Source organism: Giraffa tippelskirchi, chromosome 4 (assembly GCF_054371585.1).
Source record: "Giraffa tippelskirchi isolate mGirTip1 chromosome 4, T2T-mGirTip1v1.2.pri, whole genome shotgun sequence".
NCBI lineage: Eukaryota > Metazoa > Chordata > Mammalia > Artiodactyla > Giraffidae > Giraffa > Giraffa tippelskirchi.
In genome coordinates this window covers 142,936,066-142,962,743 of record NC_137278.1, presented here as the reverse complement: position 1 = coordinate 142,962,743, position 26,678 = coordinate 142,936,066, and the positions used below count along the sequence as shown (strand labels likewise).

Below are 26,678 nucleotides of genomic sequence, written 5' to 3'. Positions count from 1 at the left end.
CTTGCCATAAGTTCCCAAAATCATGCATTTGCAGATATTTACTCATCACTATCTCTGTTGTTTGGATATCCTACAAAAGCTCGTACTTATGCACACTACGCCAAACGTCCTAAAGCTCCCAGCTTAGTAGGTTCGAAATGATGCTAAAGAGTCAAGGGCACAGTTTCGATTATGGTCAGAGTCAGCTGGCACTGTACACGGTGATACTGCTGCTCAGGAATAGACGCTCTTCTATCCTGATGTAGCATCTGAGGAGGGGCACCCGACGCTATTGTGGGCAGCCACCCTCCACCCTTGGGCACACTCCTTTCCACTGCTGATGGAAATGCAGATGGAAAGAAGACCAGGTACACAGCAGATTGCTCCTGTTCAACTAGACTGTCATGCAAATCAAAAGGGAACTAATATGAGGGGCAGGGAAGAGAATTGCAAATGCTTTTCAAATGCATTTTAGGTTTGCCACAGGATTCTATTAGGGGTCGCTACCATCTAGGGCTTTCCTGGTGGCTCAGTGGTTAAAAAAAAAATCCACCTGCCAATGCAGGAGACCTGGTTTGATCCCCTGGAGAAGGAAATGGCAACCTACTCCAGTATTTTTGCCTGGAAAATCCCAAGGACAGAGGAGCCAGGCAGGCTACAGTCCATGGGGTCACAAAGAGTCGACATGACTTACCAATTAAACAACAAAAACCAGCTTTCTTACAGGACCTTGGCAAGTGCTTAAAAATACTTAATTAACTTCTTGAGTTTTCCTTCTACTTGGTTATTGGTAAAAAAAAAAACCCAGGATTATGGCTCTGCAAAATGGTTAGGAGTCAAAACACTGCAAAATATTTCTAGCCCTTCAACGTTATTTCATAGACCTACCCTCTCTAAGGAAGATATTTTAGTGAAAAAGTAAAACAAGTGGATCAAAACTTCTTCTGCTAATGCATCAGGAAAGTAATCTTTGGGAGGGGAGTTGGAGGACATAGAAGTGGCAGGGTTAGGAAGGGGAGTGAACTCACAACGGGCATGCTTACCAATTCTGTGGTGACTCAATTGCCTGAATCAACCCCAGTTTTAAAGGTATCCAATTTCTGGTATGGAAGTATTAAGAAATAGCAGAGTTTGTTCTCAAAGGAGACGTGGATGTATTTCTACCTTTTGGGAAACTAGTCCTGGTTATGGACCTACCACGGACACTTCCTCTCCCACCCACTTCTTTCCTGCTTGCTTACCACCACAAGCCAGGGTACTTTTAGGTCTTGTGCCTAGGACTTGCAAATGCTTCGGGTGGATAAGAATGCTTTTCCTGTGTAAGAACACAAGACATTTTAGGAACAGGAAAAGCCTATCCGGTCCAACATACCTGCCCTTTTTAGGTTTATCTTAATCTCACCTTCCTGCATTTTACCTTCCTTCATTTTCCTGCACAGGAAAAAAAAAAAGGATTTCTTGTACATTTCTCATGAGAAATCTTTACTATCACTAGACATGATAATGTCTGACATCCATTTTAGTATCACCAGCTTTAATGATTTCTAAAAAATGGTTTGCAAAACAAGTAGACAGTTGACAGTTTTTCTTTTTATAGCTTCATAAACTGTGAGTTTGAAAGAAAAAGTTGCAAAGAAGACTGGCTTTGAGTGATGGGAAGGTCATTGGGCTTGATTTTACCTAGCTTCTAATTGTGAGTACTGTTATTTGTCATGTTCTGGGTACCAACATTTGCTTTCAGTGTACTTAGTGATAAGGGGTATGTTTACGTGGAACAGGACTTACTATGGAGAAAAGATGCAGGTGGCTCAAGTTAATCACCAACAACGGAGACCTGCTAAAAAGCTTACCATTCTCCGAGTCCTTTCTTGTTCCCTGTTCCACATTTCATCTCTGGAATTTACAATAGGGTGAGGTAAGCAGCTGACCATCACAAGAAAGGTGACATATTTATTCAGCAGATGTTTCATTACTCGAGAAAATTCACATTTTCAATGAAAAAGCCAAAAGAAGGGCCTTCTATGCAAGTCCTTACAAGGGATTCTTGGCAGCATTTATCTTTTGAGTCTGCAAGTTTTATGCACTGGATTTTTACTTTTTAACCATGCAGGTCAACAAATCACTGAGAAGACACCAAAACTGTCTGCCAGATGTTGACCGCTGATTAATTTGTCTTAAGTTCAGCCAAAAGGGAAGAAAATATGATGGGTGGAGCATGAACAGCAAGCACAATCAACATCTGACCAACCAGGGTTTCCTGTCACCTTGGGAACAAAATTGATTGGCACTGGTTTCCTGTGTACAAAGTTAAAAACCAGTAGCAACTGCAGTAACAAGAATAAACTATAGATAAGAGCCTTGGAAATTAAATCAAGTCATATCACTGAAACTTCAGCTTGAAACTCTGAGCAGAAAAGTCCTAAGATGACTTTTGAGGGGATTTTTTTTTTTTTTTTTGAGTTACTTTATATTTAAATTACATTGACTTCCAATTTTGCCATTTCTGGCAGCCTGAAACTATTAAAAAGCACACAAAAATTAAAACTTATGTTAGGGGCCATATATTTTGCCCAAGATCATATATTTCTCATCATACAAAAGACAAAATTTTACTAATGCACCAAAGTAAATTTTTGTTTCAGTTTTTACTCTATCTTGAATTATATTTATAGCTTTCAGGGAGCAGAGGAAATCTTTTCTATAAGGACAGTCCAAGTGTACAGGCAGATTAAATATTAATATTATTTGTAACTTAAATGTTCAAAATCTGAAATTATGGAAGGTGAAACAGAATAGAACCAAAGCATCAACGTCATTCACCTTTTCTGCTTGTGTGTAAGTTTTTCTTATTCCCTTGTCTGCTATTGCCATCAGCATTAAATAGCATTCTTACTGCAGTTGTATGCATTTGGTACAATAAGGTTCTATTTGCCTTTAGTGTGGATTCTAAAATTTTATTTCTTATTGCTTTATTCATTCACTCACAAATACTTATTAAAAATAAATACTCCATATATCTAAATACATGGAGACTCATCTATAAACTGAGGCTATGATATGCAGATGACACCACACTTATGGCAGAAAGTGAAGAAGAACTAAAGAGCCTCTTGATGAAAGTGAAAGAGGAGAGTGAAAAAGTTGGCTTAAAGCTCAATGTTCAGAAAACTAAGATCATGGCATCTGGTTCCATCACTTCATGGCAAATAGATGGGGAAACAGTGGAAACAGTGTCAGACTTTATTTTTGGGGGCTCCAAAATCACTGCTGATGGTGATCGCAGCCATGAAATTAAAAGACGCTTACTCCTTGGAAGGAAGGTTATGACCAACCTAGATAGCATATTTAAAAGCAGAGACATTACTTTGCCAACAAAAGTCCGTCTAGTCAAGGCTATGGTTTTTCCAGTGGTCATGTATGGATGTGAGAGTTGGACTATAAAGAAAGCTGAGAGCTGAAGAATTGATGCTTTTGAACTGTGGTGTTGGAGAAGACTCTTGAGAGTCCCTTGGACTGCAAGGAGATCCAACCAGTCCATCCTAAAGGAGATCAATCCTGGGTGTTCATTGGAAGGACTGATGTTGAAGCTGAAACTGCAATACTTTGGCCACCTCATGTGAAGAGTTGACTCATTGGAAAAGACCCTAATGCTGGGAAGGATTGGGGGCAGGAGGAGAAGGGGATGACAGAGGATGAGATGGTTCGATGGCATCACTAACTCGATGGACATGGGTTTGGGTAAACTCCGAGAGTTGGTGACAGACAGGGAGGCCTGGCGTGCTGCGATTCATGGGGTCGCAAAGAGTCGGACATGACTGAGCGACTGAACTGAACTGAACTGATGACAAATTAGGCAGTATAGTTCATTTGCTTTCTATTTTTAAGAAATTGCAGTCAGAGACTCTGAAGTGTTAGACAAGTACCCAAAAGGATAGGGACAGATTGTTGAGGGTTAATGAAAAAGGGAGCAGAAATGTTTGCAAAATATATTATCTTTGAAAGGCACTTTACTTTGAAAATTGTAAGAAATGATCATTTTAGTTGAAAGAGATGTTTTTTGGGAAGTTAGTTCATATCTTCCTCTTCTACTTTTCCAATTTCAGGATCATTCTCAAAATTCATCCATTCATTATATAAATATATAGGTAAATTGTAAAATACTTCTCACACTATATCTTAGAATTTGTGTTATTACTACCAGCATCCTGGTTAAAGTGGGTTACAGAGTCAGACTGGCTGGGGATCAAATTCAGTTTCTGTCTCTCAAGACTGCGTGATCTTGATCACTTCTCGGCCTTCTGGCTAAGATTAAATGAAGACTGTGTGATCATGGCCAAGTTACTAACTGGAATGTACATCAGTTTTCTCATCTGTAAAATGGGGCTACAGCGAATACATTTACTTCATCAGGTTGTTGTGGAAATTGAGACAATCTATGTGAAACACTTAGAAGAGTGCTCAGTACATGGTAAGTGCTATGTAACTCTTAACTGGTATTATTAATATTGTTACTGCTACTACATTGCTACTAATGCCACTTCTGTTGCAAAGACAGCGGCTACAATCATCACAGCTTTCTCTGCAGTTGCAACTACTGTGGTTATGGATTCTCTTGTCACTGATATTGCTGGCTTACCTTTGGTAGCTAACACTGCTACTGCTACTGTTAAAACTACTGTTGATGCTTGTTCTTATTCCTGACGCAACCTCTGCTGTCACAGTTACAGCGATTACTAGAGGTCTGGTGTGTGTGAGGATGGGTATGTGTGTGCATGCAAGTCTAGAGGGATATACGAAAAGTGTTAACGGTGGTTCCCTCTGGTGGTTACCATGAAGTAACTTCTGTGCTTTTGTTTTGGCTTAAATATGCTTTCAACATTTCTGCAGTAAGAACATATTATCTGTATAGTACATTAAAAATTGAAAAAAAAATTAATGAGTTGGAGAAACATTGAAGTCTCATATCTACCAATATTTTGCACAGCCTCATGGTAAATACTACCTTTCTGAGAAAGGAAGGGTGTCAACTGTGTACAAAAGGCATCTTATATATTATCCCGTTACAAAGTCAGCATGAAGAGATTGGGAGACATAATGTATTTGCCATCTAACTATGTTCTAAGATCACATAGACTTTTAGTCACTGATTTATTTTGCTTTTATCTTTATCTCATGTCAAACTTTTCCTCATTTATCTTTAAGAAGAGATAATTTTGATAAGAGGAGAGATCTTTTGTATGTTTTAGCTTAACTGTCCCCAGGAGAATGCCCTTGGGTTGGCCCCATAGCTCAGTTTTGAACAATTATCCTGACATTATCCTGAAAACAATCCCCTCAAGTTATACTAAGAATAAATAAAGCACAATGGAGTAAAATTATCCACTAAATCTGGGAAAAGCATCTATATTTTAGTCAGGAAATGTAAATCTTTTCAATGTATTATGTTTTTATGCTTCTGTCACGAAATATTTTCGGATTCCTCAGTTCTTGATTTGGGAACTGAATACTGGTAAAAAAAAAAAAATGTACCAGTAGCCAAGTTGAGTGAGTTTATATAAACTGACAATTATCCTTGTGGTACAAACCATTTTTAATAGAATAGAAAAAATGGTGGGAAAGAATGGAAAACATTCAGAACAAAGTGATTTTTTTTAGAATAATGACATAGCAATACTTAATTTATTTATTGTTTCCCTTACCAACTGTCCTGAAACTTTAAGTATTAAATGGTTAAACATCTGACTTTGAGACAGATGAGCCAAATGGTGACTTTGTTTCTGGACTATCTGCTAAGTTCTAGGATGAATGGATTCACTATTCAGGACGCCAACAAAACTCTGGTTGAAGGCAAATTCAATGAGTTTATCTCTCTTTGCTAAGGGAGGGTCTTCTAGGACCTGTCCAAGCCTAAATGAGAAAATCATAATTAAATAGTATTGCTCCTTGTGTAGACTCATATCAGAGACTAATCATGAAGACAGGTGATGTTTTCAACATAACTTTTAGACATTGTCCGGGGGACCCACGCTGAAGCCCAGCAAGGACTGATGCCCCCCACTCTTCCTCCTCCTCTTACCTCTCTCCTTCCCCAGCCCCCTACCCATTCTCCCTTCCCTCTCCCCCTCCTCATCCTTCTACTTCTTTTTTAAAAGTCTACTCTCTCTTTTTGCTTCAATTGTATTTTGAAGCAAAATATTTTGGTCAATTGTATTCAGGAACATTTCATCAGAAATCCAATTCGATGCAACAAATATCTATTTGTTGTGTCTTTTGTGAGCAAGACAATATAACACAAAAATCAGGCTTCAAATTTGGCTAGAAATTTAATGCCCTAGAAATGTATGTACAGTTGACAGCTTGGAGTCTGAAGCCAGATCACCTATATTCTTTTTATGGTTCCCATGACCCGCTTGAACAAGTGACAAAACTTCTTGGGGCCATGTTCCTCCTGTTAAACAGGAATAATAAATGTAGGACTGTTTTGTATTTGAGCTATTCACGTAAAGTATTTGGAACAGTGCCTGGAATGTAGTAAACACTCAATATAATGTTAATTGTTATTACTGTTGTGATCATAGGATAGCTTGCATTTAAAAAATAAGGTTTTTTTCCTACTTATTTCCATTTCATCTTTTCAAATTTTTTTCCAAAATTTTGGTACATATAGGGAAGATGATGGGGAAGAGTTGGCGGGGTGGGATTGGTTTTTGGTAGAAATAATATATATATATTAAAATTCCTACCTAGTGTTAAAGATGCCACATGTTTACTGTGGTATATTTGATAATACAAAAGGCTTCAGATGGCAATATAGTAAAGAAGAAATCTTGAAATTGTCTCATAAACTTGTAAAGGCCCCATGCTGGATGATACTGAGTTCTGGGTCCCGGTCCTAATTTTTTCTTTCTCGGAATATTAAAACACTCAGACATTTATTGATACAAAAGTCCTCCTGGAGAGGAGTTTTTGATGAACATTAAAAAACTGAATTACTTTTGAGAAAAGGTGATTAAAGGCTTTAATTATAATGATGAGATAAAATGTCAACTTTAGAATGGGTTTATAAGGATAAAAAATCAGAATATTTAACTTCTAAGCATAAGTGATACATAATATATTAAAATTAATCATACAGAAGTATAAAAGAAAACTTCACAAAAGAACTTCTAAGAGAAATTATCACTTTTTTTTTTTTTTTTTTTTTTTTACTGCAATCAGGTTTCTTAGTGGCCAATGAAAAATGTATCTGAGAGTAAGCAACAGCTTTTCTAGAAGTTATTTTTGGATTTATATTCATTATAAACAGCTCTGTGTGTATGCCGCATGCTCAGTCGCTTCAGTTGTGTCTGACTCTTTGTGACCCCATGGACTGTAGCCTGCCAGCTCCTCTGTCCAAGGAATTCTCCAGGCGAGAATACTGGAGTGCTTTGCCATACCCTCCTCCAGGGGATCTTCCCGACCCATATCTCTATGTCCTCTGTATCGAGAGGCAGGTTTTTACCACTAGTGCCCCCTGGCAAGCCCTTAGGGGAATATGATGTAAAATTATATTTGGGAACCACTGTTCTGAGGTGGTTATTTAACTTATTTAACTTATATGCAGAGTACATCATGAGAAACGCTGGGCTGGAAGAAACACAAGCTGGAATCAAGATTGCTGGGAGAAATATCAATAACCTCAGATATGCGGATGACACCACCCTTATGGCAGAAAGTGAAGAAGAACTAAAGAGCCTCTTGATGAAGGTGAAAGAGGAGAGTGAAAAAGTTGGCTTAAAGCTCAACGTTCAGAAAACTAAGATCATGGCATCTGGTCCCATCATGTCATGGGAAATAGATGGGGAAACCGTGGAAACAGTGTCAGACTTTATTTTTTTGGGCTCCAAAATCACTGCTGATGGTGATTGCAGCCATGAAATTAAAAGACGCTTACTCCTTGGAAGGAAGGTTATGGCCAACCTAGATAGCATATTTAAAAGCAGAGACATTACTTTGCCAACAAAAGTCTGTCTAGTCAAGGCAATGGTTTTTCCAGTGGTCATGTATGGATGTGAGAGTTGGACGGTGAAGAAAGCTGAGCGCCAAAGAATTGATGCTTTTGAACTGTGGTGTTGGAGAAGACTCTTGAGAGTCCCTTGGACTGCAAGGAGATCCAATCAATCCATCCTAAAAGAGATCAGTCCTGGGTGTTCATTGGAAGGTCTGATGTTGAAGCTGAAACTCCAATACTTGGGGCACCTCATGCAAAGGGTTGTCTCATTGGAAAAGACCCTAATGCTGGGTAGGATTGAGGGCGGGAGGAGAAGGGGACGACAGAGGATGAGATGGTTGGATGGCATCACCGACTCGATGGACATGGGTTTGGGTAGACTCCGGGAGTTGGTGATGGACAGAGAAGCCTGGCGTGCTGCAATTCATGGGGTCACAAAGAGTCGGACACGACTGAGCGACTGAACTGAACTGAACTGTTCTGGGGTTTCTCTCAACTCTAAAATGAGGTATTTTTGACTTTTCAAGAATGCCCTAGTTCTACTATTATCACCACCTACTTCCAGACTATCACCATGCCTACCACATGACTACTGCCACCAACAGCGAGTGGAGGTGAGAGAGGGGTACAGTACAGTGCAGCGCAGCGCATGTGTGCTTATTCGTGTCTGATTCTGCAACCACATGGACTGTAGCCCACCAGGCTCCTCTGTCCATGGAATTTCCCAGGCAAGAATACAGGAGTGGGTTGCCATTTCCTTCTCCAGGTGATCTTCCCCAACCAGGGATCGAACCCACATCTCTTACATCTCCCACATTGGCAGGGAGATTTTTACGAACTGCGTCACCTGAGAGGGGGCAGTCAGCACTTATTAAGGTCTGATGTGCCCCAGGTACCTTGATAAGCAATGCGAGTATTAATGGTGTAAGAGATCATCCTTATCCCAAGGAGCCTACAGTTTCATTCACTAAATGACACAGTGTAGTATTTTGAAGGATGATAATGTGTGGGGTCATATAATCATGTTTAAGCCATGTTTTATTATTTTACTTATTATTAATATTTTTAGGCTCTGACGTTCTAATGCCACTTGACTTTGTGCATATACTCCCACCTCAGGGCAGGATAACCCATAACAAACGTATTTCAGAAAGACTCTTATTGACACCATATTCAAGATTTCATGAGACACCCTCCCCACCTTGATCTTACTGGCATAGCTGCAGAATATTGCTTGGGAATTTCTGTCATACACAGAGGAGTACATTTTCACTTTCTAAGTATACTGTTGTTTCAGTGCTCCCCCTACAGGTCATATACGGAAGGATTTTTAAAACAGAAATTGGAAATCTTGGGGGCATTACTCACACATTTGCTGAGAGCATGGCTCTCAAGGATTTCATATTTGACGGAAGAACCAATCGCTCTAATAATATCTCTGCGTACATTCTTCCAGAATACTTATCAACCAAGCTCTTGGACTCAAACTGCCCAAATCACAAAATACATAAAATCTGCCCCCATACCTTACATATGCATAAGGCTTTATCACTTGCATTCTTGAATTCTCACCCATTCAACTGGAAGGAAATTTACTCTATTCTAAACTGCTCCAGACCCTAAGTCCTTCTCTTGTACAAATTTTGGCTAAAATAAGAGCTTTTTCCTATTAGTTTCTGCCCATGATATATTTAACCCTCCATGAATTATGAGGATGGAGTGGGCAATAAAACACTTTTAAAGATAATACACTTTAAAGGCTGGTTCAAGAAATAAATCTTCTTCTACAAAACAGTGATGGCAAATCAAGCCATTATCACCATGGTTGAGATCATAAGGGTTACCTGGAACAAGAAGTTGGCTGAAAGTATCTTCCTTCTGCAAAATGTCTATGATTACTTTTAAAAAAGAAGGCTGACATTTTAAAATGTGTAATAAGAAAGTAAAGACAAGGATAAGGATAGTCACCCATCCAAGCTCTACAGAATATTCAAAGATGAACACATCTTGCCTCTCCTGGAAAAACTTTCAATCTCATGATCTGAGCCCTCATAGATTTCTAAACCATTACTTCACAAATGTGGACTCATTCAACTGCATGATACTTCTTGTTCAAGTGTTTTGATGCATATTTGTGCTACAATAACAGGTTTGGGACAGAATTGCTTTAATTTTACAAGACTCTTCATTAACAGGAGCAGATAGGCCTAAAAAAAAAAAAAAAAAAGGAAAAAGTTCATTGGTCACCATAAGTGGTTGGGGAAAGTAAGCACCCAGGAATGAAATGGCAAGTGAGAAAACTGTCTGTGCTGGGGCTTTCTAGAACTAAAGGGACATTTCACAGCTGAAACATGAATAATGCTAACATTGGATCATGTAACCAATATTTAAAGAACCCCTACTATGTGTGTGAAACTAGAAAGTAAGGAAACAGATGAATGAGCTCTTAGGAGATTCAGTGTGTGCCTCTGTGTGTGTGTGGTGTGTTTAAAGATATTTTATTCCCAGAGGTCTTTATTTTTTTTCCATGGATAGAGTGGGGGAAGAAGGAAGGGAATTTAGGGAGGACAGTACAGATCTATAAAAGGTGCCCTGAGCAATGAGAAAGAGAATGATTGAAAAGAGGACAGACTGGAAAAAGGATGCAGTGTTGAGTGTCTGTCAGAGACTAATGTGGCCAAGAATACATGTTTGAGGTCTATTCCTTCAAGCTATATAGCATATCTTTGCTGTACTTTAAATGTATTCACTCTCATAGGTCCTTTAGCACTTAATCATTTCTACTCACGTTATTGCTTCAAGTGGGTTTAAAATTCCAATTTGTCTTTTAGAATCTGTAGGTAGACTAAAGATTCTATTGGGAGAAGAATATTATTTTGAATATTTAGTAACAAGATGCTAACTTAGGGACCAAAATTCAATAGCAAATAAAACATAACAAGAGTAAAACTAATGAGTCAGGAAACCATACTCAGAGCAGGAGAATGAGGGTTTTTATAAGTGTCTTTTAGTGCCCCGTGATGCAGGGTGAGATCCAGGAGTCTCTCAGCTCCTCGTGGTGGTTCATGAGGCTAGAAATCACAGAGGACTTCTGTCTGGAGGCAATGGAGCAATGCTGGGGATCATCTGGGTTTTTTTTTTTGAAGTTATTTCTTTCCACAGAATAAACCTAATTTTAAGAAATTGTTTCTTTTTCCACATTGTGCATGCGTGCTCAGTTGTGTCAGACTCTTTGCCACCCTGTGGACTGTAGTCTGCCAGGCTCCTCTGTCCATGGAATTTTCCAGGCAAGAACACTGAAGTGGATAGTCATTCCCTTCTCCAGCAAATCCTCCCGACCCAAGGACTGAACCCGAGTCTCTTGCGTCTCCTGTATTGGCAGGTGGGTTCTTTACCAGCTGAGCCACCAGGGAAGCCCTTTCCATATTGAGACTTAACAAATATTTAAGGAACATGTAGTATGTATCAGGCATTGTGCTATCGACACCACCAAGTGGGGAAATCAGAATCCAGAGGAGAAAGGGAGGGAAATGAGGAGGGAGGCAGGCAGGGCGAAAAGGCTGGAAAAGGGAAGAAATACTGAGGCTTGTGTTCAAACCTCTGATTTAGGGGAGGGAAATGGCTCTTAAATATAAGAATTCATGCATTATAAGACATAGTAGGCAATAATAATTCCATTTGACACATTGTCTTCAGAATTACTTATGGATTTAATGAGAAATGAAAATGATTAGAAGCTAAGCATTTTTAGAAAGCACATCATATTTGAGAACGTTCACACTAATTTGTTATTTCTCAAGTTACAACTCTTTCTCACTAGGCTGATACCTTTTTCTAAAGTATCTGCCAAAATAGATTAGGCTTCGTCTGACAGAGAGGACATTAAAGTCATTATGGATTTTTTTTTTTTTTTTTTACAAAAACAAGAGCCAGCTTCCTTTTCCCTAGATGAGACTAGCTAATAATTGCTTCAACATGCAGTTATCCACTGGAGGGCAATATTTCCCCATAGTACTATCAATACAATCAGATGGACTGGGCTGACTTCAGAACCTATCCAAAAACAAAGCCCTGCCACCCTGTTTAAATTACACCCAGATAATCCAGTAATCATGTGTGGGTGTGAGAGCTGGACCATAAAGAAGGCTGAGAACCGAAGAACTGATGCTTTTGAACTATGACGTTGGAGAAGACTCTTGAGAGTCCCTTGGATTACAAGGGGATCAAACCAGTCAATCCTAAATAAATCAACCCTGAATATTCATTGAAAGGACTGATGCTGAAGCTGAAGCTCTAATACCTTGGCCACCTGATGCAAAGAGCTCACTCATTGGAAAAGATCCTGATGCTGGGAAAGATTGAAGGCAGGAGGAGAAGGGGATGACAGAGGATGAGATGGTTGGATGGCATCACCAACTCGATGGACATTAGTTTGACCAAGCTCTGGGAAGTGATACAGAACAGGGAGGCCTGGCATGCTGCAGTCCATGGGGTGGCAAAGAGTTGGATATGACTGAGGGATTGAACAACAAATCATGATGAATTGCTAAATGGAAATGACACTTTAATGTCTGTAATATACGTATAGGTGAAAAACCAAACCAATCCATCGGTTGAAAAATAATTTTGCTAAAGTCATCTCCTGTGAGTGATCTGTGATTTTTCAGTGTGCTTCTAAAAGAGGTCATGTATCAAGAGCTGGGAAAATCTGATGAGAACAGAGTAGAACATCACCTTACAGGAAAACAAATATTTATATAGTCCTTTAAACGCAGAGAGTAGGACCCCGAGCTGTAGCTTTATGACACATTTCAAGTAACTCCAGAAGCAAACGACTTTGCCTACAAGCTAAAACCTCCTGACACAGTAACTGAGATTCAGACCTGGACTCTCTCAAAATAGGAAGCCAAATACTCTGGGAATTGTCTGTGCCTGCCCTGATTAAAACACTTCTCCAAAAAGGGCTATTTTACCTAATTCTGTCAACTTGTACACCAAGATCTGTTACATAGTCTGCTAGCAAAGACTAGAAGTCTGACTTTAGAGAAAGACAAATTTCATGTTATCACTTGTATGGGGAATCTAAAAAAAATAAGACGAACTTATTTACAAATCAGAAGCAGACTCACAGGCTTAGAGAACAAACTTACAGTTACCAAAGGAGAAAGGTAGGGGAAAGGGATTGATTGAGAGTTTAAGGTAGGGGAAAGGGATAGATTGAGGTAGCGGAAAGGGGTAGATAGAGAGTTCTCTATACATAAGTAGAGAAGCAACAAAGTCCTACTGTATAGGACAGGGATCTCTGCTCAGTATTCTATAATCACCTCAATGGAAAGCAATTTGAAAAGTAGTGGTGGTGGTTTAGTCACTCAGTCATGTCTGACTCCTGCGACCCCATGCTACAGCCTGCCAGGCTACTCTGTCCATGGACTACTCCAGCAAAGAATACTGGAATAGGTTGCCATTTCCTTCTCCAGGGGATCTTCCTGACTCAAACATGGGACCCATGTCTCCTGCATTGCAGGCAGATTCTTTACCAATTGAATCATAAAGGAAGCCCTGCTGCTGCTGCTGCTGCTAAGTGGCTTCAGTCGCGTCCGACTCTGTGCGACCCCATAGACGGCAGCCCACCAGGCTCCGCCGTCCCTAGGATTCTCCAGGCAAGAACACTGGAGTGGGTTGCCATTTCCTTCTCCAGTGCATGAAAGGGAAAAGTGAAAGTGAAGTCGCTCAGTCGTGTCCGACTCTTAGCGACCCCATGGACTGCAGCCCACCAGGCTCCTCCTTCCCTGGGACTCTCCAGGCAAGAGTACTGGAGTGGGGTGCCATTGCCTTCCTCAAAAGGAAGCTCTAAAGAGAGTTAAAAAGAATAGATACATGTATATGTATAACTGAATCACTTTGCTGTACACCTGAAACTAGCCAACGTTGTTAATCCACTATACTCCAATACAAAATAAATTTTTCAAAAAAAGGAGTGCATTTAGAACACTCCACAGTGAAACTCTAATTTAATCATGGAAAGAGGAATTGGTCAATATGAGCTTCAACCAATTATACCACACAACCTCTTCTTGAGGGTCAGGACAAGAACTCTGTTGAAATGCTATCATCATGCTGCTTGGGGGAAGCACATAATTCTCTCTAAAAATAGGTCAGACCGCTACAGAATGGCTTTAAGGCTTCCCAGAAGCCTACTGGAATTTGTACCCCACAGTGTGAGTGGACACAGAGATCACCTAGTAAAGCTGGAAGCCAGTGTCAGGATCAGGTTTCAAGTTGATAGATGTTGAAGCATGGGGTGGATGGTGTTCTGAGAAGCCCTTTTTACTTGAATCTCAGGATGAGGCAGCCTGTGGCAAGGGTGGTCTGGTGGAAGAAACAGCAGTAAGAGGACCCAGTGGGACTTACTCTGTTACTCTGTCAAGGGTCATGAGCGGGAAGAAAGGAAGGTGGAGAGGGGAAAGGAGCTATTATAGTGATTGCTAGTAGAGCTACTTCCACGTCTGCACTCTTGGGACTTATTCACACAGGCTCAAACATTTCAGTCTGCTTGGAGAGAAGCTAGATCTGTGCTTGCAATAAGTGATAGCCAATTTTTACCTTTTTAGGCAGAATGCTGCTACGCTTAATTCCTTAAAAATATATCTTGATTTCTGTTCTACTCTTCCTGGGTTGTAGCCACTGTCATTTCTTTCATTTACCACTATTAACTTTTGCCTCATTTGCGATAAAAAATTTAAGGCAGATTTAAAAACTTTCACCTCCATCCTTTCAATTCCAGTGTTTTTTTAAAAAAATAATAAAGAATCATATAAAGCTTTTTTCTAACCCTTCAGAACCTCATTCCCCTGTTAGAAAAATGTGATTGTGCCTGTCCTACAAATAAAGAAAAAAACCTGCTTGATGTTCCCCGCTAATGAAGGGCTGCAGCATGTTTCCAAAGCCTCCCCAAATATGGACATCCTCATAAAAACATTTTATAAGGATATGATTATAAAATAAGACAAGTTTAAAATGTTATCATCTGCATCATCTAGGAGGATGTAGAACAGAATGGATATGTGCAGATTTTGGAGCCAGACTGTTCAGATTTAACCCTTCCACTCCATCTTTATTTCTTTGTGACATTGTGCTTGATATTCAATCTCTCTCTGTTAGCTCATCTGCAAGAAGGAATAAAAATAGTACCTGCCTCACGGGATGCTGTGAAGAGTGGAGGAGATAAAATCAATACATTAGCCTGGTGGTAGGCAGCACGTGGTAGGTGAGTGGTCAATATGCTGCCTTTCATTATTCGACTTCTCTTCCCAGGCAGACACAGTGGCTGGTGACATGGACTTAGTTATTATTCAGGCTGTTTGAACAGTAGAGACCTCCGTGCCACAACCTTTGAGAGCAGTTTTTGACTTGAGTTTTCTGAGTTACTGCCTCATGTCTCCCTTTCAGACTGCCTTCTTTACTATATTCGTGTTTGCCACCATCTTGGTCCTTCATGTTGGATTACCACCAGGCTTCTGGAATGGGAGCAACCAGATGCAAGAAAAAACTGCGGCTGACAGTGAGTTTCTAGACTGGCCATGAAATCATTATCTGCCTTGAACATTTTGAAACTTAATCTCATAAAACTGAATTCTAGATGAATTCCCTGGTGGTCCAGTGATTAGGTCCCATGTTCAAACTGCCAAGGCACAGCCAATACATACATACACCATAAAGCTGAATTCTACTTGATTTAGAAACCAAAAAGCATTCCAAAAGCCGAGCATGAAATTTGTTAAGAGGAATAACAGCATGACACTCCATAAACATACTGATTTATAATATATTTTTCACTTACTTTCCATAAAAGATACGGATGTGCCACACCACACACACTTATCCACCCCCGGCGCCCCTCCTCCCCCCCACTCCTCCACACACACACAATATAGTACCAGTTAGAAGAACATTCTCTGGAGCCAGACTGCATGGGTTTGAATTCTGTTTGTCATTTTCTCATCCCCAGAAATTTACTATTCCGCTATTTTGGCAATAATGTAAACTCTGTTTCCTGACTGTAAGGAGGGGATAATAAGTCCCTTGTGAAGATTAAATGAGAAAGTGCACATAAAGGGTCACTACATATCACTGAGTTGTTAATTTCATTGACGTTATTTGGAGTTCAGTAGGATTGATCTCTAAATGGTTGTTTGTTATGTTATGATCCTCATATTGTCAGGCTGAGCCAATGAGCTGCGGCTGATAGACTGTGTTCCATGGTGCCAGGTTCTAAATTCCACTAGAACAAACAGTGTTTATTTGAAGGAGGCTTTATGGTACGTGCACGACAGTCTGGAAAGATCAAGGAAACCTGGAACATAAACTTGGCTCTGTTATAACTGGTGTCATCACCTTTGGTGAGTGGAGTAATGCTCTTGGTTCCCCACCCAGATCACCTTTACTAGACCAGTGCCCGCACCTTCTCCTCCCCAGCCGCTGGGAGTACTGACCGAGGATGGTACACGGCTGCCACTTCTCTGGAGAATCACTTCCGGCTGATGGGAGTGGCAGTGGCCTAGTCCAGCAGTACCTGGGGAGTAATGCCTCCATTGTCCGCAGGTGGCCTGAAGTCAGTGGCTGACCGACATGGGGTACAGATGCCCTCAAGGTGGAATGTCTCACGTTCCAGCTCTCCCTGTGTGATCAGGCTGAGGCCAGACGTCAACGGAAATCATCTCTTTGCTTCCCCTACTTTCCTTTAGGCTTCTCCCAGATGCTTTCTCTAAATCACTTGGGACAAGAATCCTTGTCTCAGGCTGCTTTTAGGGCGTAGCTAAGTCACTTCAGTCATGTCTGACTCTTTGCGACCCTATGGACCATAAAGCTTTCTAGGATCCTCCATCCATGGGGATTCTCCAGGCAAGAATACTGGAGTGGGTTGCCATGCCCTCCTCCAGGGGATCTTCCCAACCAAGGTATTGAACTTGCGTCCTTATGTCTCCTGCACTGGGTAAGCGGGTTCTTTACCACTAACACTGTTTGGGAAGGAACCTCATCTAACACCTAAGAAACACCTAAGAAAGGAGATTCTGGGTATCACCTTCACTGAACAGAAAATGAGGGCGTTCAATCCCTCTTTCACTCATGGGTCCATTTGGTGAATATAGATTTTAATTTCTAGAGTATTTTTTATGCTTTGTACCCTGATGCTCAGTTGTATACATTCTACACTTTTTCCTTTACTTCATAATCTCCAAAGGGAGATCAGTAGAGGAACAATTAAGTATGTATCTCCTAAGTTAAGGGCTTCCCTAGTAGCTCAGCTGGTAAAAAAACCTCTGGCAATGCAGAAGACCGAGGTTTGATTCCTGGGTCGGGAAGATCTGATGGAGAAGGGATAGGCTAGCCACTCCAGTATTCTAGGGCTTCCCTTGTGGCTCAACTGGTAAAGAATCTGCCTGCAATGCTGGAGACCTGGGTTCAATCCCTGGGTTGGGCAGAACCTCTGAAGGGAGGGCATGGCAATCCACTCCAGTATTCTTGGCCTGGAGAATCCCCATGGACAGGAAACTGGCAGGTTATAGTCGTTATGGACTGGTCACAAAGAGTCGGCTGAGCAACTAAGCACTGCACAGCACTCCTAAGTTAACATTTTTGAGCACTGAAATGTCTCTCTGTAAGGGAGGGCAGAGGGTGGAAGTCAAGACATTTCCCTTGCCTCAAGGAAATGACAGTAAACAAAGACTTTGAGTTTAGGTGTAGAATACTCAGCATTCTCTTGTTGATGCCTGCGTTTTCATTGCTTCCTCCACTGCAGACATCTTTCTAGCTCTGAAAGAAATCTCCCAGGCTCAGCCAGGTTGCAACCCCTAACAAAACCTTTAAACTCACATACCCAGGTTCTTTTTCATCATTTGCACAGTATTTATGGACACCAGAACAAACCATGCTGTGGTACAGTGTAAGAAAAGTTAGAGAATGAATGTCATTGGGTATCAGCGACCCTAGGGGGTCTGGGGAGACTTTGATTATGATAGGAAGAAAACCTCCATTAACGCCATATACCTACTGGCCCATTCACTCATTTCTGAGGCAAATTTAAGTCAGGGGTGAGAGTGCCCTGTTATAATGGGTCCATCCTTCCTTTCTGGACAGTTTTCTAATTGTCTTTGCTCGTTTTTTATTTCTAATAGAAAATCAGATGAGAAAAATGAGGAAATAATGTGACTCTACCTGTTGATTTCCTTCCCATAAAATTGGCTCCATTATTCACACAATAGCCTGAAGGGGAAATCTGCAGAAACTTCTATTTACAAGTTCTCTGTCTTCATACAGAAGAAAGTGTACCATTCTAAGGTCTGAGTGTGATCTCTTGTTTACTGGGCATTTGGAAGCTGGCAAAAACCAGCTATAAAATACAGTTTCCTCGAGAGAGACAAGAGAAGAATTTGAGGAGGACAGGAATGGGACAAAGGAAGAAGGAATAGGAGCTAACTGTGGCCTCCTGCTGTGCCAGCCATGTGACGTTGGTTGTCTGGCTTAACTGTCACAAGACCTTTGCACGCATGTGCTATTCTCCTCATTACTAGTGAACAAGCAAGTTATACATGTAGAAGCTGTGGAGCAAGCACCTGAATGTAGCTGTCAAATTCATGGACTCATGTGGGAAATGGATTTCTTTGTTAGATGAGAATTGATTTAATTTGATATTAATAATTATTAAATAGTATTAAATAACCAAATTTATAAACAGGATGAGAAAACCTGTAAGTCAAGAAACAGTTAAAAATATTTATGATGTCACATAGCAGGTTCAACTGTATCAATTCAGTTTAAAAGAAGTTTCAACATTCTTAAATTCAAAAATATAACTAACTTAGTACAGGCTTATGGAATGAGATCAGAGAATGAAAAATGAAAACAGTACTAGATTTAATTTTCCTTCTTAAAAGAAAAATATCATTTTGTATTGATTGGGTTTTTTAAATTTTATTCAAAAATTTTTTAAAAATTAGAAAAAAAAATTGTCTGCACTATATTGCACATGGGATTTTAGTTCCCCAACCAGGGATTGAACTCATGGCCTCTGCAGTGGAAGCACAGTTTAACTGCTGGACCACCAGGGAAGGTCCCTATATTGACTGTTAATTTTATGGTATCCTTTGAAAAAAGGTGGACTGGTGAAAGAAATCAAAGAGGACACAAATAGATGGAGAAGTATACCGTGTTCATGGATCGGAAGAATCAACACAGTGAAAATGAGTATACTACCCAAAGCAATCTATAGATTCAATGCAATCCCTATCAAGCTTCCAACGGTATTCTTCAGAGAACTAGAACAAATAATTTCACAATTTGTATGGAAATAAAAAAAACCTCGAATAGCCAAAGCAATCTTGAGAAAGAAGAATGGAACTGGAGGAATCAACCTGCCTGACTTCAGGCTATCCTACAAAGCCACAGTCATCAAGACAATATGGTACTGGCACAAGGACAGAAATATAGATCAATGGAACAAAATAGAAAGCCCAGAGATAAATCCATGCACCTATGGACACTTTATCTTTGACAAAGGAGGCAAGAACATACAATGGAGAAAAGACAATCTCTTTAACACGTGGTGCTGGGAAAACTGGTCAACCACTTGTAAAAGAATGAAACTAGAACACTTTCTAACACCATACACAAAAATAATCTCAAAATAGATTAAAGATCTAAACGTAAGACAAGAAACTATAAAACTCCTAGAGGAAAACATAGGCAAAACACTCTCTGACATAAACCACAGCAGGATCCTCTATGACCCACCTCCCAGAATATTGGAAATAAAAGCAAAAATAAACAAATGGGACCTAATTAAAATTAAAAGCTTCTGCACAACAAAGGAAACTATAAGCAAGGTGAAAAGACAGCCTTTGGAATGGGAGAAAATAATAGCAAATGAAGCAACGGACAAACAATCTCAAAAATATACAAGCAACTCCTGCAGGTCAATTTCAGAAAAATAAATGACCCAATCAAAAAGTAGGCCGAAGAACTAAACAGACACTTCTCCAAAGAAGACATACAGATGGCTAACAAACACATGAAAAGATGCTCAACATCACTCATTATCAGAGAAATGCAAATCAAAACCACAATGAGGTACCATTTTACGCCTGTCAGAATAGCTGCTATCCAAAAGACTACAAGCAATAAATGCTGGAGAGGGTGTGGAGAAAAGGGAACCCTCTTACACTGTTGGTGGGAATGCAAACTAGTACAGCCACTATGGAGAACAGTGTGGAGATTCCTTAAAAAACTGGAAATAGAACTGCCATATGACCCAGCAATCCCATTGCTGGGCATACACACCAAGGAAACCAGAATTGAAAGAGACACGTGTACCCCAATGTTCATCGCAGCACTGTTTATAATAGCCAGGACATGGAAACAACCTAGATGCCCATCAGCACACGAATGGATAAGGAAGCTGTGGTACATTTACACAATGGACTATTACTCAGCCATTAAAAACAATACATTCAAATCAGTTCTAATGAGGTGGATGAAACTGAAGCCTATCATACAGAGTGAAGTAAGCCAGAAAGAAAAACACCAGTACAGTATACTAACACATATATATGGTATTTAGTCAATTGGTAAAGATAACCCTGTATGCGAGACATCAAAAGAGACACAGATAAATAGAACAGTATTATGGACTCTATGGGAGAGAGCGAGGGCGGGATGATATGGGAGAATGGCATGGAAGCATGTAAATTATCATATGTGAAACAAATCGCCAGTCCAGGTTCAATGCATGATACAGGGTGCTCAGGGCTGGTGCACCGGGATGACCTGGAGGGATGGGATGGGGAGAGAGGTGGAAGGGGGGTTCTGGAAGGGGAAAACATGTACACCCATGGTGGATTCATGTCAATGTATGGCAAAACAAACAAACAAAAAAATAATAATAATAAAAAAAGAAAATGGAATTTTATGAATCACAGAAAAAAGGTGGAAAAGATACTTTCATACCTATTTTGTAGATTGGGAAAACTGTGCCAAAAGGACTTAATTAACCTTTTGAGTCACTTATTTAGTAAATGTCAAGTAGTATTAGCGCAGAGACCCAGCTCAGTAGTTTATCATTAGACTATCTGTTTTTATGGAATTTTTAAAATAAATATTTGAGATCCTCTTATGTAAAGGAGCATTACTTAATTAATTAACCCCATAATAATTTTCAAGTGTTTACAATACGTCGTGCTTACAGGAACCATGGAACACACAGGAATATGAAACACACAGAAATATCTTGAGCCTGTACCTGTCGTTAAGACTCTCACAAGCTGGTGAAGGGACAGGACAATCTATCAAAAACCCATTTCAGCCTCTTTCTAAATGATTCTTTAATTAAAATCACTGCTAGAAGTGTGGTACATGTGAGAATGCAGAGGTGTTAAAAAACACTGTGGGCTTCAGTAGGGGTCATGGCCAAAGGTAAAAAGTAAGTTTCATGTTGGGACCTGGAGACTAGAGATAGCTGTAAGGAGGATGAGGAGGAACCAGGTGAACAAAGGTGCACACATAGACAGGGACACGGCCCACTGAGAGCAGACTGCTGGGTTTATTTGGGGGCATTGTGGTAAACAGAACATTCAGAGCCAGATAGTACAGGACCTCTAAGGCTCACCAAGGTGGTCTGTGCCTTATCCTGCAGGCAAAGGGGAGCTATTGAGGATTCATACACAGCAATGTAACATAACGCAAGATACAGCAAGATAAATCTGAAGAGTGTATAGTATGAACTGAGAGAATTAGATCAGACAGAAATGATGAAATCAAGTCATATACGTGAAATATATAATCCCACTAGTCCTAATGCCATTTTTATAATCATAGGACATAATAATGCAAATATAAAGTAATGAGAGCTAGGTCCAGGGTGATGGCTACAAACAGTGGAATTGAAAATGAGGAAATCCAAGCAGCAAGAATCAATATGACCCGGTGACTAGTTGGAAATAGAGGAAAACAAGGGGACTGCTCTGTCCCTCCCCTTATAATTCTTTAATCTGCATAATTTTCAGGGTATACCCTTTGTACTCAGTCAAGCATATTCAATTAGTCTCTATATTTTCCTTTATTTATTTTTAATTTAAAATTATAGTCTATTATCAATTATGTCAGAGGAATAGATTCTCCCCCTCAGGGATGAGAGATTTATAAAGGCATGACCCAAAAGATTTTTGGGGACAAATGACTCATGATGCAGCGTTTATGACCTCACGGTGATTTTAATGAAGCCAGACTTTCATGCAATAAACAGAGGATTATTATTTCACTCTGGGATCAGGAGATGGAAGGCTATAAAACACAAGGCTGTTTTAAAGGCGCCATTAGAACATATAAACATAAATTATGTTTTAAGGCTTAAAACTCTCAGGAAAGTTTCCACTATACGGAACACAGTATATCTCTCATCTTTTGCCACTCTTAAAACCCTCATCACTGTGACATCTTGGCAAGGGAATTATGGTAGAAAAACAGGATGAGAATAGGGATGATGGAATAAATAAGGTGTTTCCCTACAAGAACTGGCTGTTAATCTGAGAATTATTCAATATAACATTCATACATTCATTACAGCATTTATATACAGGACCTCTTGCTTTTTAGGGATTATGGTCTATCTGGAAGAGACAAATAAATCATATATGTGCCCTAAAGAAGCTTAGAGTTTATGGGGTAAGACAGATTATTAAATGAAAAAGTTTACCTAAGAAGTTTATAAATACTGTATGCACACAAGATTATGGGACCAGGATAGAGGGGCATGGGGGAGAGGGAACTGAATCCGGGTTGGAAGGTAGGTGAGAGGAAGAAGAAGAAGGAGGTAATGACTTTCAAGAGAAAGTGATGCTTGAATTGCCTTCTCCACATTCCTTGCCTATTCCTCACCTCCACTCCTCACCCCAGGACCACTTCTCTCTTTTCTGGGTAGTCCAACCACACGTAGGTAATCCAAGACCATTTTCCTCTTCTTCTCTTACTACCTTTTACATGGTTGATTCCTAAAGAAGTATCTTCAGCTCAATCTATTTCTCTGATGAAACTCTGAAGTTATGGGGAGAAAGTTCATCACTGCCTAAAAGTAGCCACTCAAGAACTGGAAAACTAATGTCTTGGAAGCCAAAGGAAGACAGAGTTTCAAACAGGAAGTGGGTGTTAATGTTGGATGTAAAAAGAAACAAAACATGTGCTTTGACTTTGGTGGTTAGACCACTGACATACTTGGCAAGAAGATGTGAGAGAAACAGCAAGGATGGAGGCTTAAAGAAGATCATAGAGGCACCAAATAAACTGCTTATTTAAGACACATCTGAGAAAGGATGAAAAGATAAAAATCAGAGGAGGGACTGGATGAAGGGAGTTTCTTTGATACAGAAGAGAACCATTTTCATGCTGAGGGTATTGTATCAGCAAAAAGGTTGCAGTTGAACATAGATGAATAAATTTGATAGAGTAAGTTATCAGGGTGGGGAGGGAGGAGCTGGAGCCCTTGTGGAGAGAAGAGCTTTTTCCTGCTCAAGGCAGGAAGTGGAAGGCAATGGATGGGGATGCAGGGAAGTCTGTAGACCAGGAGGCAGGGAATCCACTTAACACTGATCACACACTTACTCTCCAGAGTCCCCCATGTAGACCACAAAGAGGAGAAAGACACCATCCCTGTGCAATCCTTTCTTAAACATTCACTTCATTTAAATGAATTAATGGATACTTAACCTTCTGCCCCTCGAACTTCAAACATGCCCAGCAGTAGCCTACAAAGGGCAGGATGCTGGAAATAGATTCTCCCCAGAGGACTAAACTGCTGACCTTGCTCAGAACTGGTGGTGCATGATGCTAATAAAAATTAGTCTGATTTTCAGTCAGTTTTATTATCAACTTTAAATCATCTTTGTGACCCCCTTAGCACTTTCATCTGACCAGATCTTTTCTGCCACCCTGCCCTTGCTACACCACTGCTGCTCAGACACCTGCTTCAAAGTTTCTCTTTGAAGCAAACATAAAGGCATGAAACTAATTTAGATAACAAGCATAAAAGAGCCTGAAGGAAGTGAAGAAGTCAAGTTTAGCTCCTTCATATTTCATAAGAAGAAAGCAAGACCCAGATAGGTGAAATGATTCATCTGAAATCACTCAATCTAGAAATGGCAGAGCTGGGTCTGGAGTCATTCTTCCGGTTGGCCTTAGGGAGAAAGTTCATCTTGTCTGCCCTTTAAGATTGCAGCCCAGATAGCAATTTGGTGGCATCTAAGTAAGAGAATGGCCCATGTAGACCCAAGTAGATTCATAAGGAAATCAAGTCTTCTGGGGGAGGAGGTAGGAAGAATGACTTGATTGTTCTCCATTTCCCTTCCATGATGGAGTCAAAGTATTCTTTTATAGAACTTTGAAGATCACTGCAACAAACCCCTTTCTTTTCACTTCATTCATTGCTCTTTGATAATGCTTTCAAAGACATTTGAATTACCCACTTGGTCTTTTGCAGTTCTTAAAGCCCCAAACTATATTTTCTGAAATATGGGGTGTATGTGTGCACATGTGATAAAAAAAAATATGATCAAAATTTACATACATGATCTAAAAAACTAAGGCAACAACAAGGACAGTGATAGAAAATGGAGACCCAGGGAAACAAGTGGAGGATGAACCTGGAAGAATGAATCTTGAGAAGCTCTTAGTTCCCCACTACCCCGATGTGCAGGGTTGGACATAATATCAATCATATTTCAAATGTAAGCACAAAGCTTCTTATTTTAAGACATACCACGGGAAAGCTTTACTTAATATTTTGAGGAAGCAAAGAATTAGCCCATCATTTAAATATTTTGCATATTCTAGTTTTCCTATTTAAATTTGCTTTAAATGGGAATGTACCAGTACAAATATATTACAAAGGCAGGTAAACAACAAAAATAATGTCATGAAGCTTGAGATATTTACTGTTTGTTTGGCTCAAAGGAAGCAGAGGGAAACTTTATAAAAATTAATTTGTGGTATAGACTCTTTCTACCTTCCTACAAGAATGTGGTCTTTGGTGGGAAATACTCTACTGTATCTAATAAATATTCTTATTCCCATACCTTCTATCTACCAGAGTTTTGATGACAATTTAACATGATAGTGTTATGTGTGAACAGTGGCCTTCAAAAGCACTCAATCAATGATTATAGAAGCTGTCCTGTAGTTGAAGAAGACTCGACTTGGGTCTACACCAGACTCAAGTCTTATCAAAATCAGATGTGACTAAAAGATTATTGATAACACAGCTAGACTCTTTTAGGGGACAAGAAAAACCACTTCCTCCCAGTGATCATTTGGTGGTGAACGATTCTACCCAGTATGCCAATCATCTCTAGTTCTATTCCCCTCAGTTAGGAATACTCTAAAAAAAAAAAAAAATGGCAACCTGTCGGGGGAATCTAGAAAAAGTTCTTACCTCTCCTGAAGTCCTATGGGCTTCATTTTGAAAGGAGAAGGGCAGACAGAGGTGGTAGCTTTGATCTCAGGAGTGTATTGGCCTTGAGGGTCCACAACCACACTCAGTACCTTTGGAGCCTGTTCAGGCTGGACCATGCTGTTGGCTGTCTTGTCCTCAGAATGTGCAGGCTGTAACACAATGGGTGATAGGTGGATCTCCTGATTTTTCTCTTTATTTTGTCTCAGGGAAAGCTGAAATTTTTCTTTTAATCTGTAAAGAATCTATGGAAGGAGATACAAAGAATTTCTGTCACAGTTTTTCATGTGCAACAACAGAATATGATCTTCTCCATCCCAACTTAGAAGACAAACCAAAGTAAGTGAACAAAGCTTCCTAGGATGATTTCTCAGTTTTATACTATTGAGGATTTTCCTCATAAAGATACACTGTTTGTTTCCAGTTATGGAATGCAAAGGGCTTCTCCGGTGGCTCTGTGTTTAAAAATCCACCTGCAATGCAGAAGACTTGAGTTCAACCCCTGGGTCAGAAAGATCCCCTGGAGGAAGAAATGGCAGCCCACGCCAGTATTCTTCCCTGGAGAATCCTATGGACAGTGGAGCCTGGCGGACTACAGTCCATAGGGTTGCAAAGTGTTAGACACAACTGAAGTGACTGAGCAAACATGCACTCACAAGGAGTACAAACATATTAAACATATATGTACATGAGTCTGCTTTTCAAATAGAACTCAAACACAAATATGGCTAATTTTATAAAAGTGTCAGATGTCAGTATGATCACATGTAAGCTCTAATTTAAAATGACTGACATGGAAAACTTATAGAAAGAATAGTCATGATATAGAGACTTACGACATTTATAGAAACAGAGATCTGCAACCACTACAATGTGTAAGAAGACAGTCTCGCCAAGTATTCATTAAAGCATAGCAATGCTATAAGCCACAAGTTCTTAATGTAGGTAAATGTCTGCATTAGTCACATATTAATTTGAGTATGTAGTAAATACTTGAAACAATTAAATTTTAGGGCACATGTTAAAGAATAATTTGGACAATCAGAATTTTCTTTTTTACTTCTTGCTCCTTTAAATTTTTAATGTGTGTTAAAAAAAGCCAAAGTATCATGTTCCTTCATTCTCAGAGTTCTTTCTGGAATGGCTCACTCAATTCAGAAAGTTTTAAAACTTTTAAAAGAATGGGACTGACTTTGCTGGGACACTCCAGTGGACCAA

General features: G+C 39.9%; 1 protein-coding gene and 1 long non-coding RNA gene across 5 annotated transcripts in view; one reads left to right on the top strand and one right to left on the bottom strand.

Annotated features, from left to right (window-relative positions):
- Window positions 1-26,678, bottom strand: part of PTPRR (protein tyrosine phosphatase receptor type R) — a 268,297-nt gene that overhangs the window by 77,298 nt on the left and 164,321 nt on the right. For 3 of the 4 annotated variants that reach the window (XM_081589650.1, XM_081589653.1, XM_081589652.1), the window contains one exon: window positions 25,443-25,705. In XM_081589650.1, coding sequence (XP_081445776.1) covers window positions 25,443-25,705 — 263 coding nt within the window. The remainder of the gene's footprint in view (window positions 1-25,442; window positions 25,706-26,678) is intronic. The other variant, XM_081589651.1, reaches the window with a different exon arrangement.
- LOC145545355 (uncharacterized) lies at window positions 16,301-18,951 on the top strand. Its single transcript, XR_014082020.1, has 2 exons — window positions 16,301-16,368; window positions 18,145-18,951. It is a non-coding gene; the product is annotated as an uncharacterized LOC145545355 (long non-coding RNA).